We start from the raw sequence: 20683 nt of genomic DNA, 5'->3' as shown, positions 1-20683 counted from the left end.
CATTTATAAAAGTTCTTTTACATCTTTTTACATCATTTTACTTAATGTATTAATAGTTCCACTGGTTCTGTTTCCTTCACTATGCAATTTAAACAAATCTTCAGATTTCTCTCTCTCAATCCATTCATCATTTCATTATTTCTATGATTTAATAATAACCTTTTAAATTCACATTTCATCATTTGTTTATATATTCCCAATTGATAGGAAACCACTTTATTTCCAATACTTTGTTACAACAAAAAGGCTTTGACCTATTAAAACATATGTTTACTACTAGTATTACTAGATCAAAAGGTTTGCATAATTTAGTCACCTTTGAAGTATAATTCCAAGTTGTTTTCTGGAGTAAGTGAAATTCACATAGGTTCTATCTTACACTGCCCTTCCAATACTTACCATTTTTCTTTTGGTCATATGTGTCAATGTGACCAATTTACCAACAAGTATTTAAATGCTTAGTATGTCAAACACTGAAGGCTGTGAAGTGGAACAGCAGTTATTTTCTATTTAATTTTCTCTTACTATTAATGATTAGGAGCATATTTCCATTTTTTTTATGTTAAAACCTGCCTGTTCATATCCTTGGACAATTATGATAATTATAATGGGCTGAGGCTTGAGTTGATGCACTGAGGTCCCAGGCACATGAGGCTAAATAGTAATTGGACCATACTCTTATCAATATATAAACTTGGAGAAAGAATGGCCCCCGCTCACTCTTTGTGCAAGTCCTGTTGTTGTATAGGAAATGACAATTTTGGTGGGTGGAGGCAGGGGAGTGGAAAAGGAAGGGGAAGGAGAGACTGTTAGCATTTTGTGATGGCTCAGTGGGTAGAGCACCAGCCGTGAAGTCAGGAGGACCTGAGTTCAAATCCAGCCTCAGACACTTAACAATTCCTGGTTGTGTGACCATGGGCAAGTCACTTAACCCCAACTGCCTCAGCAAAAAGCAAAAAGAAGAAGAGAAACAAACAGAAAAGTCATCCCAATGGCAAAAGCAAGCAGTCTCTCCTCCCCTTCCTTTTCCACTCTTTTAATTCTAACTGCATTGATTTTTTTTCTTTCTCTTAATTACACAGAAAAGAAGGGGAAATAAAAGGAATGCGGTCATATTAAAATCTATAACTGAAGTGATCTCATTCCATTTTTCTCAAAGCATGATCACTAGCTCTTACCTTCTTCCAGTTTTCTTAGATATGCACTTGATCTGTCAGTCAAGTTAATGTATTAAGCACTTTTCATGGATCCTTTGCTATAAATGACTTCAGTCAATCAGTCAAGTATTTAATAAGCACTTTTTTTGTGCCAGGCACTCTGATAAGCACTGAATAATAACAGCTAGCATTTGGATAGTTCTTTAAGGTTTGCAAAGTGCTTTCTACATATCTTTTTATTAAACGTCCCAAAAGAACTTTATGAGGTAGGTACTACCATTGTCAACCCTATTTTTCATATGAATGAAACTGAGTCTTGGGGACTCTAAGAAACTTGCCCAGCTTCACACAACTGTCTCAGGATTTCTTTTAGGTAGCTTCTAATGGATTCTTTTTATTTTTTATTTTATTCTTTTTATTTTTGATTTTACCCTCTGGCTTTAAAAAAAACCTAGTTAGGTTTCTTTTGTGATTTCTTCAAATATGCTATCCAATCAGGTTTGTTGATCATAGTTTTCAAGAAGTCTAGTGTTTTTCAAATTATCTCTCACTGCCGATTTTTTCCAGGTCAGTTTTTTAAAAAAAATTATTTATTTTAATACACATTGCTTTATGAATCATATTGGAGGACAAAATTTAGACCCAAAAGGAAAAACCATGGGAGAGATAAAAAAAAAAAGCAGAAAAAAGAAACGAACATAGCATCTGCTGATTTATATTCAGTCTCCATAGTTCTTTTTCTGGATGCAGATGGCATTTTCTACCCAAAGTTTGTTGGGACTGCTTTGGCTCACAGAACCACTGAGAAGAACCAAGTCTTTCATAGATGATCATCATACATTCTTGTTGTTAATATGTACAATGTATTCCTGGTTCTATATCAATTCATGTAAATCTTTTCAGGTCTTTCTAAAATCAGATTGTTCATCATTTTTATAGACCAATAATAGTCATGATCTTCACATACTACAACTTGTTCAGTCATTCCCCAATTGATGGGCATCTACTTATTTTCTAATTCTTTGTTATCACAAAAAAAAATTGCTACATGCATTTTTGCACATGTGGGTCCTTTTCCCTACTTTATGATTTCCTTGAGCTACAGACCCAGTAATGGCACTTCTGGGTTAAAGGTTATGCACAGTTTTATAATCCTTTGGGCATAGTTCTCCAGAATGGTTGGATCATTTCACAATTCCACCAACAATGCATTAGTGTTCCAGTTTCCCCACATCCCCTCCAACATTTATCATTATATTTTCTTATCATCTTAACCAATCTGAAAGGTGTGAGATGGTACCTCAGAGTTGTTTTAATTTGCATTTCTCTAGTCAATAGTGATTTAAAGCATTTTTTCATGTGCTTATAGATGGCTTTAATTTCATCAACTGAAAATTCATATTGTTTGCAGTTTTGTTGTTTTTGAATGTAGGTATCTCAAATGGTCTCCTAAATTTTCTACTATTTTGGCTTTGAACAATGAGTTTAAAATTTTTTTTTTCATGGAGAGCACTAATCAAATTATTCTTTCTACCTTTTATTACAAAACATTTATTTCCTTCCCAATTTTTTTCCCTTACAAAATCTAATTCTATCTATTCTTAATGAGTTTGTTCCTTCTACTCTGAAAGTGTAACTAAGTCATGGTGTAGTAGATAGAGTGCTAAACAAAAATCATGGAGATCTGAGTTCAAATTTCATCTCAAATACTTATGTTATGTGATACCAGGCAAGTTACTTTATTTCCGTATTCTTAATTTTCTCTCTTTGGAAAATAGGCATAGAATTAGAATTTTCTACAACTGTTGAAGTGATCCATTGAAATAAGAAATGTAAAGCACTTTGCAAACCTAATAGTTATATAAGTGGTAGCTGTTATTTTCCCCCTCCCTGACACTACTTCTTGTGGAATTACCATTTTCTAAATTTATCTTTTTGGGCTTTTTAGCTATAATATTTCTTCATCAGGTGCACAATTTTCTTCTGTTTACTCATATTTCTAAAAATGGTTCCTTCCTGAGTCCTTCAATAAGACTCTGGTTCTTCCTGAATTATTGGATGTAATGGACAGGCCCCACCTTGTTTTGATTATGCTGCAGTCTAGCTACTGTGCTATAGTAGTTCTGTAGTTTTCGTATATTTTTGATGAGATAGTTAGCTCCTGATCATCCTCTCCACTTTTTTCTGTAGTCTTAGCCTTGGACACAGAGCTGGGTTCTATCTGGGAAAAAATTCAGCTCTCTGCCACAATCCATGCTTCTGTTTTTGTCTCTTAGTGGCTTTCTCCAGCTGCTGACTGTGGCCATATCTCCATGTCTTTGTTTCCTGCTGAGGTTAGATTGACTTGTTATTGGAGATTATACTGGGGTTTTTTGTCTCTTCCAGAACTCTGGGCTACCTCTGCCTCATCCTTATCACCTGGATCTCTTGGTGTATACATTGAATATGGTGATCATACCCGTTATAAGATTCCCGAACCTTCCCTACCCTGGCTATTGTGTCTATCTCTTTCCCTCGGGTAGATGCCTAAAAAGAGAGCTTGCTTCAACTCTTATTCTGGTTCTAACAAGATATTAAAGGTATTGTTAGCTTCAGGCAAATTTTAGGGCCCCAGACACTCATCTCATTCTCCTGTACAGTAACCTGATAGAATTAATCTTTATCCCTTGCTTCAGTTTCCACAGGCTGGGGCCAGGACTGTTGGCAACAAACCCCTTTGGCATCTCTCCCTCTCCCACCAGAGCACATATAGATTTATGGCCGTATTCATATACTGTGTTTTACCTGGTCCCCTTTTAAATTTTTGCTAGAGTTTCATAGGGGATTTGGGTTTAGTTTTAATAGCGGCCTCTTGCATTTTTCAGATGAGGCAACTGAGGCACAGAGGAACTATGAGCCATGGATCCCATGATACAGTGATGTTTTACCTATCACTTATAAAGACATCAATTCTTAGCCTTAAAGCTGATGATTCTATTTCTTTGTTGACCTATAATACTAGACATTAATTTAGTTTGACTAACACTCCATGAAGACATGAGGCTTTACAGAAAAGTTTAAATTGCCTGAGAGGTATCTAGTCACTGATGCACTAAATTCTTTTATGTCACCAACATTTATAAAAGGCTGCACAGTCATAGATGTCTGAATAATTATCAACATACTGTACAGAATGGTGGGAGAAGTTAGTGGTAGGCAAGGCAAATTAGGTAGTTTAATAGTAGAATAGCTAAAACTGAATCCTACAGAGGTAGAAGCCGAACATGATTTTATTCTTGACAACACCATCATTTCACTGAAGTTCTTCATCATTAAAGTGATGTACAGTGTGTACAGGGCTGGGAGGAAGACAAGGATGATGTCATCAATGTTTATTGCCAAGAAGAGGCCTTCAGCACATCATATTCAATTTGTTTTTTATATGCTTTAATTTCATGTTTCTTTCTGTGCTTTATATATCATTCCCTTAGCTTAATGAGTGTAACAAGATTTATGTGATTTCTTCAGGGATGTAGAGATGAAGCACACAGGGGTCTTTTTTTCAAACATAGTTAGGTTCCATTCCCTGCTGATCCCACCTAACACAAATTGTGCAAATACTTCCCTTACAGAAATGAGATTAGCAATGATGGATGGCAACGCCAAGAATTATACTGAAACAAGGATTAGAGAAACATGGCTTACAACCAAGATAAGACTGACACACAGTGGCTGGAGAATGGTGAATATTATCTTTCATTTCAATTTCAGGCTTTATTACAATCTGGTTATGATTCTCTCTCAAGATTTTGAAATTAAAAGCAAAGGACTACTGGTAAAACTTGCTAGGCTCGTGAACACATATATTTCTTCACTCCCAAGTTTGAACTAGTAAACTATAGCTTGACATATCTCAAATAGAGTTACAAACTGACAAGAGAATGGAAATGGCTTGTTTGGGAATTCTTATAGGATACTTATAAACTATTAGTATTTCTCAGAGATGAATTGGAGACTGGTAGAATGGGGATGTTCTGAATCTTACTTCCTGTGCTATTGGTTCTTGATACTGGTTACTGCTATGAAGAATAGTAATGTTCTTATTTGGTTACACTATAAGTGTATAATAAGGATGTGCACAGCATCCTACATTCTCCCAGTCCTCTGATATCCAAGAAAGTTTTCCACAGTACATAACAACAATTCATGATATTAAAGCCCAGTAGTGAGGATTTGTGCCAGACTATATATTTTTCCACCATGGAGAAAACCTCGAGAAATACTGTAATCTGAAAGTACTCATTTAGTTCCCAGTTTTATTTCTGTTTTTGCAACTAGGTACAAAGAGTCCAGAGGACTCAGATGTAGAATTAAATAACTATTGTCTTACTGCAGCAAAGCAGAACTATTTGAGAAAGCATATAAAGTTAAGTAAGAAAGACTTACCACTGTCTGGAAGCAGGAGTGCAGTTGTGTTAAGAAAGGAGGCTTGTCTAGGAGTGCTAATACTCTCTTCTCTACCATTGTGCATTCAACATCATCATCTTGTATCACCACATCTTTTTTCAAAATTTTAATGGCATATAGTTCTTCTGTTCCCTTCCGGTCAGCCAACATCACCTAAACATGAAAAATTGATAACTTGAACATTCTTTTGAAAAAGAACTGTAACTTTTAAGAGTTTCAAATTGCAACAGAGCAGTGGATTTGATTTAAAATTTTTGCCATTAGTCTAAAGTTAAGAACTTTATAAATGATAGAATTCTAGAGTATCTGGTCTTTTGAGTCAATATCTGTGTTACTGAAGTAGGAAAGGTGAAATGGAAATTTGGAACTCAAAATCTTACAAAATTAATGTTGAAAGTTATCTTTACATGTAATTGTAAAATAAAATATTACTGAGGAAAAAAATAGAAAATTAACTGGTTGTGGGGACTAAAGCTCTTGCAAAAAGGTACTGAGATTTCAGGTCAGCAGCATAATTAGCACTGAGAAGCTATATTTAGCTAAATCAGCTGTTACTTGACTAAAAATTTCCTGAAGTTCTGAAAGTTCTACTGAAAACATTATAATCTAGCTTTGATCCTCAGTTTTTATTCTCTGTCATCCCCACATCCAATCTGTTGCTGAATCCTGTCACATCTGTATCCTAGTACAATCTCTTTTATACTTTTTACCTAAACTATTGAAATAGTCTACAGACTGATCTTCCTGACCTTCCTAGACTATTCCCATTTTAGTTCACTTTTTAACCCAACTGTCAAAGTTATTTTCTTAGAGTAGGTATTCTTAAACTTTTCCCACTTTTTCCCTTTCATCTATGAAACTTTTACATGATCTCCAGCATATAAAACAGGTATACAAATCAAACATTTACTGATAATAAAACATAATTTTATGTATATGAAGTTGGGATTCACAGTTTATGAAGCTGGGTCCTGATGCATAGGCTTGACCATGTCACTTCCCCTATTCAATAACTTCCCTGCTTCAGGATCAAATATAAAATCCTTTGTTTGGCTTTAAAAAAGCCTGTTATATTATTATATATAGTACCTCTAGATAATTGCAGCCTTCTTACATTTTCCTCCCCCTTAAATATTCTACAATCAATGATACCAAGCCTCTTTGCTATTGCTTATGCACAGCACTACATTTTCTGACTTCTTGCATTTTCCCAGATTGTCCATTATAGGTAAAAAGCTTTCTCTACATCTCTGCCTCTTATCAGGTTGGCTTTGAATCTTAACTACAATCCTATTTTCTGTAGTAAATCGTCTCCTTAATGCTAGTGCATTCTCTCTGAAATTAACTTCAATTTATCCAGTATATATCTTGTTTGTACATAGTAGTTTGGAAAAAAAAAAAAACCAAAAACCTGGGGACTGTGGCTTTCCCAGTAAAATTTTTGTTTTTCTTTGTATCCATAGTGCCTGGTACCTAGTAGTAAGAATCTTATAAATGCTTGTTGATTAGACAAAAAAAAAATTAATTGATAAAGTCTTATTTTTAGGGGCAGCTAGATGGTGCCATGGACACAGTGATGGAACTGGAGTCAGGAAGAACTGTGTCCAATCAAGCTTCAGATACTAAATAGCTGTGGAACTTTGGGAGAGGGTGTTTTAGTTTGCTTATCTGAATAATTAAGATAATAATAGCACCTACTTCCCAGGGTTGTTAAGAAGATAACATTAGATATTTGAAATGTAATTTTCAAATCTTAAAGGGTAATATAAGCAAAAACTCCTTATTATCATAATTATATAATTATAATAATTATATAATATATACCTATGTTATATGTTAGAATATATATAATAATTATATAATAATAGTTGTTGTGATGATGATTAATTGTCAGTTATATGTTCTACTTACTGCTGACCCTGATGAAACCAGATAAAGGTTTCCCAACCTTTAGTTTTCAGTCAGTACTTCAGTGCTGGGTTTGGGGCACATGAAAATGAGCATTTTATTGCTCTATTTTGATATTTTTAAAGAATTGTTATTACTCCAAAGAAATGTTCATTTCCTATTAATTAATATTATTTCTACAAAGTAGTAGAACACACATAAAATGATAGCTAGAGATATTGTAGCAGTTGTTATCCTTGAATCCTTCAATCCACAATTAATTAAGTTCTGTCACATAAAAAGCAAAGTAAGTTCAAAAGCTAAAAATAATTTTGAGGTAAAAACTACTGCTAATTAATACTCAAAATAAGCCAAGATTTTTAAATCTGGAAATTGAGAAGGTAGTTATTGATTCTTATATAGTATTGTTTAGGCATCTTAAAGTTGAAAGAACTACTGTAAAGAGACTAGTAAAAAAAAAAATTCTACTAACCATTGCTATTGAAAAGTTATTTGTCATGGTCTGGATGGGAAAAATGTAACTTTTATTGATGTAACTCACTTTTTCATTCAAGAATATACCAAAACAGTTTTTAGAAGTCTAAGTGAGCATGTAAGATCTGAATAAATCATCACTGAATAAAACATTCACTCAAAAATAACCATCTTGAACATTTTTGACTTTCTAAAAATCTTATTTCCATTAAAGGAATGATGATCTCTGATAAATAAGTTGATAAATGGAGAAGCAGAATTTTTCTGGTATTATAGAGACTTCTAAATGGAGATGGGACATTGATAATTGGATCATAGCTATAAACTTGGAAGAGACAGTAGAAAGGACAGCTATCTGATCCAACTCCCTCTTTTTATAGATGAAGTTGCTGTGTTCAGGTAATCCCTATCATGTGCAAGAACAAAAATAAAATTCTATTTGTCTTTTAAAGTTCTCATTTGACACTTGCATATCTTTCCATTGTTCTTGTGCTTTGCTCCCTTGTATGCTGTCTACAATTCAATGACACCATTCTACTTGGAGTTCCTCATGTATAACATTATATCTCCCAACCTTTTGCATGCTTAGAATGCTTTCCTTGTCTCTGCTTTCTGAGTTCACAAGCTTTCTTCAAGTCTTAGCTAAAATCTCACTTTCTCAAGTGGTCTTTCTAAGTTAAATGACTTACATAGAATCAAACAGCTAATAAGTAGCATCTATGGCAGGATTTGAATTAAGGGTTTTCTAACTTATTTCAGTGTCCTTTTTCCTAAACCACAGTGTTGTGGATTAGAGAGAGTGAGGAATCAAGGAATAATCCAAGTCTGCAAAGCTAGGTAACTGAAAAGATTGTGATGTTGTCACCAGAAAGAGGGGAGTTCAAAGTAAGAGTGGATGTTGAGGAAAATATAATGAGTTTAGTTTTGTACATGTTGAATCTGAGATGCTCATCAGACATTGAGTTCAAAATATCTAATAGAAATTGGAAATGTATGGTTTTGGCTAAGAAGGGCAATGAGGGCAAAAATATACAGACTTGGTAATCATCTGCAGAGAGATCATCATTAGGAAGTTGATGAGGTTATCAGGTGAGAGTGTAGAGAGCCATAATATTTACAAATCTAAGGAATGGATCCTCTTCCAATGGAACATAAAAACTTGGACCTCAAGAAATCAGAGCTTTCTCAACTCTTGCTCAACTTTTGCTTAATTTAATAATCCACTAATGATAGCAGGTTTTTTACTCTGATTTATTCTCACATATAGAATTTTATCCATAAACTGGAGACTTTTCTTTCTTTTTTTTTTTTTAAATAACTTTTTTACTGATAGAACTCATGCCAGGGTAATTTTTTACAACATTATCCCTTACATTCACTTCTGTTCCGATTTTTCCCCTCCCTCCCTCTACCCCCTCCCCCAGATGGCAAGCAATCCTTTATATGTTGAATAGGTTACAATATATCCTGGATACAATATACGTGTGCAAAACCAAACAGTTTTCTTGTTGCACAGGAAGAATTGAATTCAGAAGGTGTAAATAATCCGGGAAGAAAAACAAAAATGCAAGCAGTTTATATTCATCAACTGGAGACTTTTCTAATGTATCTTCCACAAAAAGGTAATTTGTTATATTTTATTTAGCTTTTGATTCATTATTCATGAGAGATAACAAATAGAAAACTCTGATTGAAGACATCTTAATTATTTTATTACAAATAGATTTTTTTTGGCTGTTAAATTTGCTTAAAAGTAATGAACAAAACTGGATTATATAGAGTTCTTTGGAAATGCTCTTATGTAATGAAATTAGGTAAGGATCTAGGAAATATTTGGGATATCAGGAAAATTGGAGTGATTGTAGCCTTGTCTATTTTTTTCTGTGCTATAATTTTATATATCCTTTTCTATCTTGAAAGTATAGATTTCTGAAGAGAATGGAAGAAAAGCTGTTTATTCCCCCCACTTTCTATTGTCATTTATATGTAGTATTAGAAGCATACAGTCTACTTACCTTTCCAAAACTACCCTTCCCCAGGACCATGAGAAAATTAAAGTCTGTAAGTTTCACTCTGTCAAGATTGTTGGATGGTACATTGGATTTTCTGTCATCTGATGGACTGATCACCTTGTTACCAGCAGGGCCAAGCTTGGCTTTCTAAATAAAAATCAAATGTAAGAAAATTAATCTTCTTCTAATAAAAAGACATTCTAAATAAGGCTGATTGATTTGAGAAAAGAAAAATAGGATTACAGAGAGAGAGGAATTGATATTAGGTCAGATGCCAATGGCTACATTGCCCACAAAAACACTCTTCTTCTAAAAAGCTATATAAATAGTTCTACTTTCCAATCAGAGTTATGCAAATACGTCTCTTTTTAAGCATTCAAACAATAAAAACAATCCATCACCCAATTATCCTCTCAAATATAGGCTACTCTTGTTTTGACCCAAAGAAGTTTCTTCTTAGGGAAAAAAAAATCATACTCTTGCCCTCTTCTCAAAATAAAGGTCCTGAATTTATGATTTCATTGATATAAAAATCTCTTGAGTGTGAAAGCTCCCTCAATCATTGCAGATCAGATTTTTCTGGAGAGTTGTCTCAAACAATGGGAAGTTAAGTGATTTGCACAGGTCTATTCAGTCATTTTATGTCAGACAGAGGAGGAGAGACTTTAACCCAGGTTTTCTTGGTTTCCAGTCTGGCTCTCTAATCATAGGGCCATGTTCCTTTTCATAATTAAGGAAATAGAAAAGTACACTACAATTTTTCTTATTAACATATTTTTATATTTGAAGTTCAATCTGCATAAGGAACATTCTGACAGTTGGTGCCATTTGGAAAGGGGAGAACTTATCACTTGGAAAAGCACTGCTTAAAGTCAGACTATGTGGATGATTTATGGCCATTGTCCAATTTCAACCATTGTGTGTTAACTGTGATAAGAGGAATAGTGATACACACACACACACACACACACACACACACGTGTATATATATATATATATTTCAGTGAATGATAACTCAAGCAAATTATAATTCTGCAACTGAACTCAATAATTTCATTGGTTCTGTACAATATAAAAAGAATCCTATGAGACTAAAAAGTATTTAGATTCCAAAATGCAAACTGCTTAAGGTTTTTTTGGTTTTGTTTTTGTGAGACAACTGGGGTTAAGTGCCTTGTCCAGGGTTATACAGCTAGTAAGTACCAAGTATCAGGTTGGCTATCCATTGCACCATCTAGGTACCCTCTATAATAGTTCAGTTTTAAGAAAGCAAGAACAAGATAGATTCTAGAGAAATCAACCTCTTGATTCTTTTGCTTGCTAAACCACAGTTAAATTAGGATCATTATATCAGTTCTACTACATTACAAAGACAAAGGCAAAATGTAATGGGGTATCACTGTGGGAGGCAAGAAAAATCTGACATGGAACTAAGATTAAGATCTCCTAATCACTAGGGAAGCTGGATATAGGGGGATGAATTCTCCACAAAGAGGCATTGAAGCACTAGGGAGTCAGAGTAATTGAATCATCATAGACCAATTAAAGAGATAGGAACAAGCTCAAAAATACCATGCTCTCAGGTAAAGAAACAGACTCTAAGTGCAAATAGCTGCCAGATTCATGAACCTAGAAAAATTATTCATGAATTGGTCACAAAGAAGTGTTAAAAAAAGAAAAAAAAAAAAACCTCCTGCGGGACCTTCCAAATGAGCAGTGTGTTCAGTCATGTCTGACCTTCATGACCCCATTTGATGTTTTCTTGGCAAAAATTCTATAGTGGTTTGCTGTTGGCTTCTTCAGTTCACTTTACAGATGAGGAATTGAGGTAAACAGGATTAAGTGATTGGCCCAGGGTCACATAGCTTACAAGTGTCTGAAGACAGATTGGAACTCCAGAAGATAAATTTTCCTGATTCCAGGCCCAGTGCTCTATCCACTGTTCCTTGGGTTTCTTATAAAGTTGTCAGTGTTTCCAAGATCATAATTCTAATCTGCTCTTATCAAGACTTAACACATTATATTAGGGATGTCAGTGAGCAAAAATTCTTTTTTTTTAGATTTTTTTTAAACATTTAAACTGTTCATTCTTTTTGTAATCAAATAGTTATTTGTCCTTAGTTCTTTGAGGAGAGTATTGCCAAATATCAAAGACCAGTAATTTCACAGGTTTAAGAATTTTCTTCACCAATGCAGATGGTGATCCATCTGTAGCTTATTTACTTATCTGAGGACTGGAAGATTTAAGTGACACCAACAGCCAAAAAGCTAATGTCAGAGGTGAGATTTGAACCCATGTCTTTCCATCTCTAACTTTAGCATTTCTTTCTCTGTGCTAAGTTGTGAACCAGGGTATGAAGTGTGGACACCACTCCTCCAACCCCTAGTAATTCATTATATTGAACTATCCAAACTCTGTTGCTTGATAAACCCACTTCCACACACACACACACACACACACACACACACACACAGAGAGAGAGAGAGAGAGAGAGAGAGAGAGAGAGAGAGAGAGAGAGAGAGAGAGAGAGAGGCACAGACAAAGAAAGACACATAGAAAGACAGACAAACAGAATAGATGAAAGATGAAAGGTAACTGGAGTAGAAGAAACAGACTTAACAAAAATTGGACATATATCTCAAATGAGAGTGAAATATTAAGAATGACCTTGAGGTTTTTGAGCAGCTCCCATGAGGAGGAAAGAGCCAAGGGTCAGTATAAGAGTATGATGGGTTAGCAAAATGGCTAAGCAAATGTAGGCACAAAGTCTATAATCATAGAATAGAGGGTTTTTTGGGTTTTTAAAAATTTTATTTTGGTGAAAAGCTAATTGTCTTGTTTGGGGATCATGTGTATATGATTGATTTTATGACTATTATGAGCTAAGAAGTAAATTAACTAGTTCAGATAAGAAGAAATTTATGCCTATTGATGAAAGTAGAGTCCCATTGGTCTTCCTTTTATCATTTGCTCTGGTGACTCAAAAGTTTATTACTGATAATATTGCAGCTGATATTTATATATCATTCAATGCTGGTCCTGAGTTGTGAAACTTTGGGACTCATTTATTTATAATTTTGAAAGAAACAAGTATCAAAATTTTCCTATCTGCTTTTGCCATGCACTGGATGGCCAAGAAAAACAGAATACTTGTCCTCTTTCCTACTAAGTATTTGGCCTTTATTCACCATCACTGAAGAAAACAAACCTTCTTAAAAACTAGTCATGTCATTAATATCAGCAACAATCCAGTTGCCATTAACAAGTAAATAAGATGAAGAGACTTTGGATCAAAAGCATTCTCCAGGACATGATTTTGGGCTTGACTCAAGTAGTCATAGTCCATCAAAGCTACATTTGTGGAGATCTGACCTAATAATTTTCTCTGTAAAAGTTGCAGGCCCTATTCCTACATGATTTTGTTGGCTCCTGGAAAACAATGTTCATCTTTCTGTATTTTTTTTTTTTGTATTTGTATCACAATGCTTGGTAAATAGCAAATGTTTATTGAGTAACATTGATTGACCTGTTCAACAACTGAAAACCTAGAAAAGAAAGTTCTTGCTGTCAAAGTCCATGGCATTGATCAATCAATAGTTAAATATCAACTATGGCAAGAAGATAAAAGGTAACTGACAGATGAGGAATCCTAAGAAAATTGTGATGGAAATAACATGAAAGATCAGAAGAAGACTAGGAAAAGCTTGATGGAAATAACATGAAAGAGCATGCAATTACCATATGCTTTGGAAATGCATGTTAAGGATTTGGGACTTTTCATCTGACTTATAGCTGAAATCTCTTACAAGTCATGTCTTCTCTAATTAGAATGTGAGCTACTTAAAAGCAGGAAGCAAAATCGTCATTTCCTATACAACACATCAGGACTTGCACAAAGAGTGGGCGGGGGCCATTCTTTCTCCAAACATATATGTTAATAGAGTATGGTCCAATTACTATTTAGCCTCACGTGCTTGGGACCTCAGTCCATCAACTCAAGCCTCAGCCCATTACAATCATATTCTCAGAGTTCAGTTACTTTGCACATATAAGCACTTAATAAATGCAGTTTCATTTGTTCATTCAATGTGACAATCAGTTATATAACCAACTAAAGTGTAGAAGATTGATGTCATTATGTAAATTCACTCCATGAGTATTTATTAAGTGGCACCTAAATAGTATAGTGAATAGAGTTCTACACCTAGAGGCAGGGAGACTTGCATTTAAAGGTGATCTCATACTTATTTACTTGTAATTGACCCTGAACAACTCACAACTTCTGCTTGGATCAGACAGATTGATAATTTATCTGATGATAATAATAATAATAACAATAATAATAATACCAACAACACATACCTACTAGATTTGTTGTGAGGATCAAATGGGAAAATATTTGTAAAGCACTTAGCACTGTGCCTGTCACACCACAGGCTTATATACACTATATACCCCCCTCCATACACACACACACACACACACACACACACACACACACACACACACACACTGTCCCATACTCTCCTACCTTTCTTCTTTTTTACTCTGTGTAAGACATTGTATTAGAACCAGGAAATACAAAGATAAAAATGAAACATATCCCTTCTCTGAAATAAATTTATGTTGTATGATAAAGTAAATACAAAGTAAATAGATAGTAGTTTTGGAGGGGGGGGGGTCCTAAAAATTCAGTTCTGATATTTCTCTGAGAAAAAGTAATCTCAGGTTATAAAGGACCTACAATCCTTGGCTCATTTATAAATCTGGAACTAGAATGTGGGTAACATACAAATTGGAAGATTAGAGAATTCCCTGTGAAACATAATTATGATTGTGGTATATGAATATTATGGAATATTATTGTTTGGTAAGAAATGACCAACAGGATGATTTCAGAAAGGCCTGGAGAGATTTACATGAACTGATACTGAATGAAACATTAAACAGCAGGTCATTATATACTTCAACAACAATACTATATGATGATCAATTCTGATGGACCTGGCCATCTTCAGCAATGAGATGAAGCAAATCAGTTCCAATGGAGCAGTAATGAACTGAACCAGCTACGCCCAGCAAAAGAACTCTGGGAGATGACTAATAATCACTACATTGAATTTTCAATCCCTATATTTTTGCCTGCCTGCATTTTGGATTTCTTTCACAGGCTAATTGTACAATATTTCAGAGTCCGATTCTTTTTGTACAGCAAAATAACAGTTTGGTCATGTATACTTATTGTGTATTTAATTTATACTTTAATATATTTAACATCTACTGGTCATCCTGCCATCTAAGGAAGGGGGTGGGGGGAAGGAGGGGAAAAATTGGAACAAAAGGTTTGGCAATTGTCAATGCTGTAAAATTATCCATGCATATATCTTGTAAATAAAAAGCTATTAAAAAAAAAAGAAAAGAAAATTAATTATGTCTACTAAAGGAAAAAAAAGTCCATTCAGATAACTGCAGTTTTTGAGCATCTTATGTTTTAAAAATAATGTGGCATCATTCCCTGAAGATCAGATAGCAAGAAAAAGATGACTTAAGCTGGGATCTTGTAATTTCTTCCTACAGAAACAACTAATGAGTTTCTTAGGAAACATGGAATTCTGTGTGCCAGTATTCAAACATTAAACATGCTACACTTTTTTTGCCCACCAAAAGTCAAGGGAGGAAATGATCTAAAAAACCTTTGACATGGAATAATTTTATTTTCTTATAACCTGCAGAAGATCAACAGGAAAGATCCAAATGGAGTAATTCAGGGTTCCCAGGTGTCAATTGGATGAACTTCTTATCAACATGAATTCATTATCAATGGTAGCTAGAAGGCCAGCATGTATAGAAGTGATGAGCCATCACTAAATCATGTTGTTCATTGAATAGTCATTTAATTCCCTTGCTACTTCATTGCTATGTATTTCAGAGCAAGAAGTGTGAGTTGGTACAACATCTTTGTGTCAAGTCAGGAAGATTTATAAAATTCTGCCTTTTACATTTGCTAGCTATGTGAGCATGGGGAAATCATTGAACCTCTCCGAATTTGTTTAAGCTATAAAATGGGGACTATAATGCCTGTCAATTTTTATGGCTGTCGTACAATTTAAATAAAATAAGTAAAAATGCTTTCAAACATTTAAGTATTGCATTACATCAATTATATTACCACAATTATTACAAGAAACTGTAAATATTTCTGCATATCTACATACCAGGTCTAACCAAAAGAATAATATATTTCCTCCCAGATGAAATATATCTTCTATCCAATAACTTTTTTTTACAGTGTAATATATTTTGTATGTTCCCCTCTTTGCTATATACAGAATAGGAGGAAATGAATTGCTACAGGAGTTGTTACAGTAGTAAATGGAGTATTGGACTTAGAGTAAAAAAGGCCTATGATATCAGCCACATAAGCATGGGAAGATCTGTTAGCTTTTCTGAGGCTTAATTTTAGCATCTGTAAAATGAGAATGATAAAGTGTACAGTACCTGCTAACTCAAATGAGATAAGATACATAACAGTCATTTACAAATATTAAAGCCCTGGGGAAATTTTAGCTGTTGTCCCTTATTATTTTGAATTCCAGTATGTAAATAGGACCTTTTATGTGTGCTATTAAGTGGAAGGGATGGGATGGGGTGGGGGAGTAGTAGAGACCCTTGCTAAATGTATTAGAAAATGCATTTATCAAGTAAAAAAAATTTCCATTTCTATCATTCCTGTAGAAAGATTTCAGGTGAGGACAGAGATTGTATATTGGATCAAAAGACAGATTATTCCTTGAGGGATTGTGTCTTGATTCCTTGAATTATCTGTTTACTTTATGTTTTCTTTGCAACTTAGTGAGAAACACAACTGTTTTTGGTGACTAGTGTCAGGGAAGTTTGGGAATGAGAAGTATCAGTATGGGTTTAGTATGGGATAAAGTGGAACTATGACCTTATACCACTTTGAGAACTAGACCTAGTTGGAGAAATCACTTCTACTGCAGTGTGCATCACTGATAGCCACAATAGATCTTACTGAACACCAAGAATCATGAACTTAAAAAAGTTGATAGAGCTAGAAGGGATCTTAAAATACAAGAACAATTCAATCTAGCAAACAAAGGACCAGCTTTATGCAAAGCAATGGGATGTATAGACAAAAATGAATAGTTTCTACCCTTGGTGAGTTTATATTCTATTTAGAATCCTTTTTTGAAAGCATACTATGTACCCTGCTATGTATCTCCAGAGCCAAAGGAATTGTCATGACTTGTCAATATGCCCTAAGGACCCCTGGACTTTTCCATTTACCCTGTTGTTGAATGCTTGGGACCACTAATCACTTGACTATCAGGCACTCAGCAAGTATCTCTTAAGTGCCTATTATATGCCAGAAAAAAAGAAAAAAATAGTTTCTGCCTTCAAGGAGCATACATTCTAATGGGGAAGAGAACATGCAATTTGTAGGTATATATAACTATGTGTGTGTGTATCTATATATGTTGTTGTTCATCCATTTTAAAGTTATATCTAACTGTTTGTGAAGGTTTTCTCTTGTTATACACAGAAATAGGGATTTTGGAATAAATAGCTTATAAAATCTTATCCAATGCAGACAATTCTTTGACTCTATGTCCAAAATATGAATAACAGCAGGGTTTTTCCCTGCCTCCTTCTGTATCCCCCTATAAGCAGATGCTACTGATATGGGATAACTGGAAGTGAGGAAGGCAGAAGAAATACTTTAAAGATCAAATGAAGTATTGCCCCAAACAATTTATGGCTGATTGGTGCATATATATCTAATACACATATTTTGAATTATGTGTTTCAGGAAAGTATTCACTTATATTTCATGCTCCTTAATAGAATCATTTATAAATTTAATGATTTATTTATAAATAATGATTTATGAATTATACATTGGCATCAAGACTATATCAATCTCATGGAGAGCACTATGACAGGCATAGAGTCCCTATAGAGAATACTCTGAGCCCAATTTCATAACAAATAAAGAAAAGTTTGTTTGTTATGACATCCAATGACAATCTGTCGGAGTTGAAAGATGAATTTAGAAGATAGTGAATCCAATTGTTTATGTTACTGATGGTAACACTGAGGGCCAGAAAGCTCAAATCATGTAATAAAAGTTACAGGGCTAATTGGAGGCAAAGCTGGGACTAGAATCTAGGTCTTGTGCTCCTGAAATGACTTCAAGAGTCTCACTCTTTCCAATGTACCATCATGCCATTTCCTTTGCAAGAGTCAGTTGAGTCAGGATCTCAAATCAAACAGCAAAGACAATCCTTATGCACTGCTCTTTCTTCACAATCTCTTGTTATTATAATAAGCTGGTTGACAAGATCCTTTTCTTCCAATTGTTCTCTCAGTGGGACAGAATCAGTAGGGACTTTCTCTTTCTCCCACTTGAATGCTGTCAGACATAATTCTCATTGGCATGAATGTTGTTCCTGACACCACACAGTGAAAATGAAACCAATATATATTTGGGGATAAAGCTGATATGGACTGAGCTCAGCAATGGAGATCTTGGGAAACGAAGTAGTGAGCTAATTACTCAGGCCACTTACTACAATAAAGCACACGTTATGAGGGAAGCCTTGGAGTGTTACCTGGTTATATGTAATTTAAATAATGAAAGGAAAAAAAGGCAGTGCATCTCTTAGAGAGGAATAAGGGGAAAAGAAAATACAGTAAATTTGTTAAATCACAACAGATTGTAATCCTTCATTAATGCTCTGACCAACACATCGGACCAATCTTGGAAAAAATGGCTTTTTCTTCTCAATTTCATGGCTGTTTTAAATGAATTAAGAGAGAAGTTATGCTCTGAGGTCCCTGGGCAAGAATACTTTTTCAAGATTCTATTCAACTCACATAAGATATCTGAGTTTCCAAAATGGTGGTATAGCAAGCCAGAATCTTTAACTACAAAATTCCCAACTGTGGCCACAATCTCTTTGTCTTCCTCCTGTTCCATTCCCTCACATCTATGGATCCTGGTCTTTGTCCTCATTTAGGCCTCTGGTTCCTGGACTTCTCCTTATTCTCATCTTCCATTAGTTCCCTTCCAATTTTGAATACCTTCCTACAAAATCTAAATTCCTTGACTAGTTTCCATAGAGATGCTCTGGTCAGGACTCTAGACTTCTTTACCTCCTTGACAGTTTGCTGTACCCCTATCTTTTAAGCTTCTAGTATAGCTCCCATGCTGCTAGATGCTTATGTTAAAAGAAACAAAACTAGGCCGACCAGTTCAAACCCGAACTAATGCTATCTATTCTCAGCTGGATCCTCACAGGTGCTCTGCAACCTTTACTGTCACTTCCTTGCATTCTGGCCTCCAACCTCCCTTGCTGCCCATAACAGATTATGTGCTGGAGGAACTTCCACCCTAGGAGTCCCTAATTAGTGACTGCTTCAATTGGCCTACCTTTTTTGCTTCACTTTACCCCCTACTCTCTAACCATCTTGTTCATAGCCTTATGTTATGTTATAGCCTTAACAAGGAGGTATGACTAGATCTGGCTCCACAAGTGGGAGGAAAAGAAAGGCAAGACAGAAATATGTCAGCCTGACATATTTCTGTCTTGCCTTTCTTTTCCTCCCACTTGTGGAGCCAGATCAAGTCAATTCTAGTCATACCTCCTTGTTAGGGGATGCCAATCTATTTCCCTATTGCCCCACTCACTATGTCCATTCTTTCTAGGACCAAATTGTATTCTGGTAACAATTCTCCTATAATTTTGTTCCTCTTCCTCCTACTCCCCATTTAAAATCTAAGCTTCTGAAGAGCAATACTTAAGATTCCCAGTACTTAACACCGTGTCTGGCACATAGTAACTGGATTAATAAATACTTTATTCAGTCATTCATTCTGGAAAATACCTCCATGGAATTATTATTCAAAATATAGAGTTCTGAATGCCCAAAATAAAGTTTGAGTAGGCAGCTTATTGGAAGATGGATTGTAATGGGGAGAGGCTTGCGGCAGGCAGATTTTTTAGAAGGGTATTGCCATAGTGATGTTTCAGGTGAGAAGTGATAAGGCCCTGGCCTAAGGTTGTGGCTGAGTGAGTGGAAAGAAGGGTATGTATAAAAGACATGTCTTGAAGTTTGTTGGAGTTGTCTTTTCAATATATCCAATTCTTTTTGATTTCATGATCACAGAATACCAGTTCCTTCTATCCTCTACCATTATCCCAAATCTGTCCAAACTCATTTTGTTGCTTCCATGACCCATCTCATTGTCTGCTGTCCTCTTTTGCTTTCAATCTTTTCCAGCATCAAGGTTTTTTCCAAAGAGTCCTATCTGTTCATCATGTGGTCAAAGTACTTAAGCTTCATCTTCAGTATTTGACCTTCTAATGAAAAGTTTGAATTAATTTCTTTAAACATCTACTGACTTAATCACTTTGATGTCCACGGATTCTCAAAAGTCTTTTTCAGCACCATAATTTAAAAGCATCAATTCTGTGACTCAGCTTTCCTTATAGTTCAACTCTCACAGCTTTACAATGCTACTGGGAAAACCAAAGTTTTGACTATACAGGTCTTTATCAGCAAAGTGATATCTCTGCTTTTTATCATGACATCCAAAATTTCTGTAACTTTCTAAGAAACAACTATCTTTTAATTTCAGTAACTGCAATTAGTGTTTGCAG

General features: G+C 34.9%; 1 protein-coding gene across 1 annotated transcript in view; it reads right to left on the bottom strand.

Moving 5' to 3' along the window:
• The window catches only part of PRKCA (protein kinase C alpha), a 481956-nt gene that overhangs the window by 43751 nt on the left and 417522 nt on the right, over positions 1-20683 (bottom strand). Inside the window, exons 9-10 of the mRNA XM_051995254.1 lie at positions 10001-10144; positions 5583-5756 (exon numbers count right to left, since the gene is read on the bottom strand). Coding sequence (XP_051851214.1) covers positions 5583-5756; positions 10001-10144 — 318 coding nt within the window. The remainder of the gene's footprint in view (positions 1-5582; positions 5757-10000; positions 10145-20683) is intronic.

This window comes from Antechinus flavipes, chromosome 4, assembly GCF_016432865.1.
Source record: "Antechinus flavipes isolate AdamAnt ecotype Samford, QLD, Australia chromosome 4, AdamAnt_v2, whole genome shotgun sequence".
In the NCBI taxonomy this organism is placed as follows: domain Eukaryota; kingdom Metazoa; phylum Chordata; class Mammalia; order Dasyuromorphia; family Dasyuridae; genus Antechinus; species Antechinus flavipes.
Note: the sequence above shows the minus strand (reverse complement) of the source record. Positions and strands in the feature narration are given on the sequence as shown.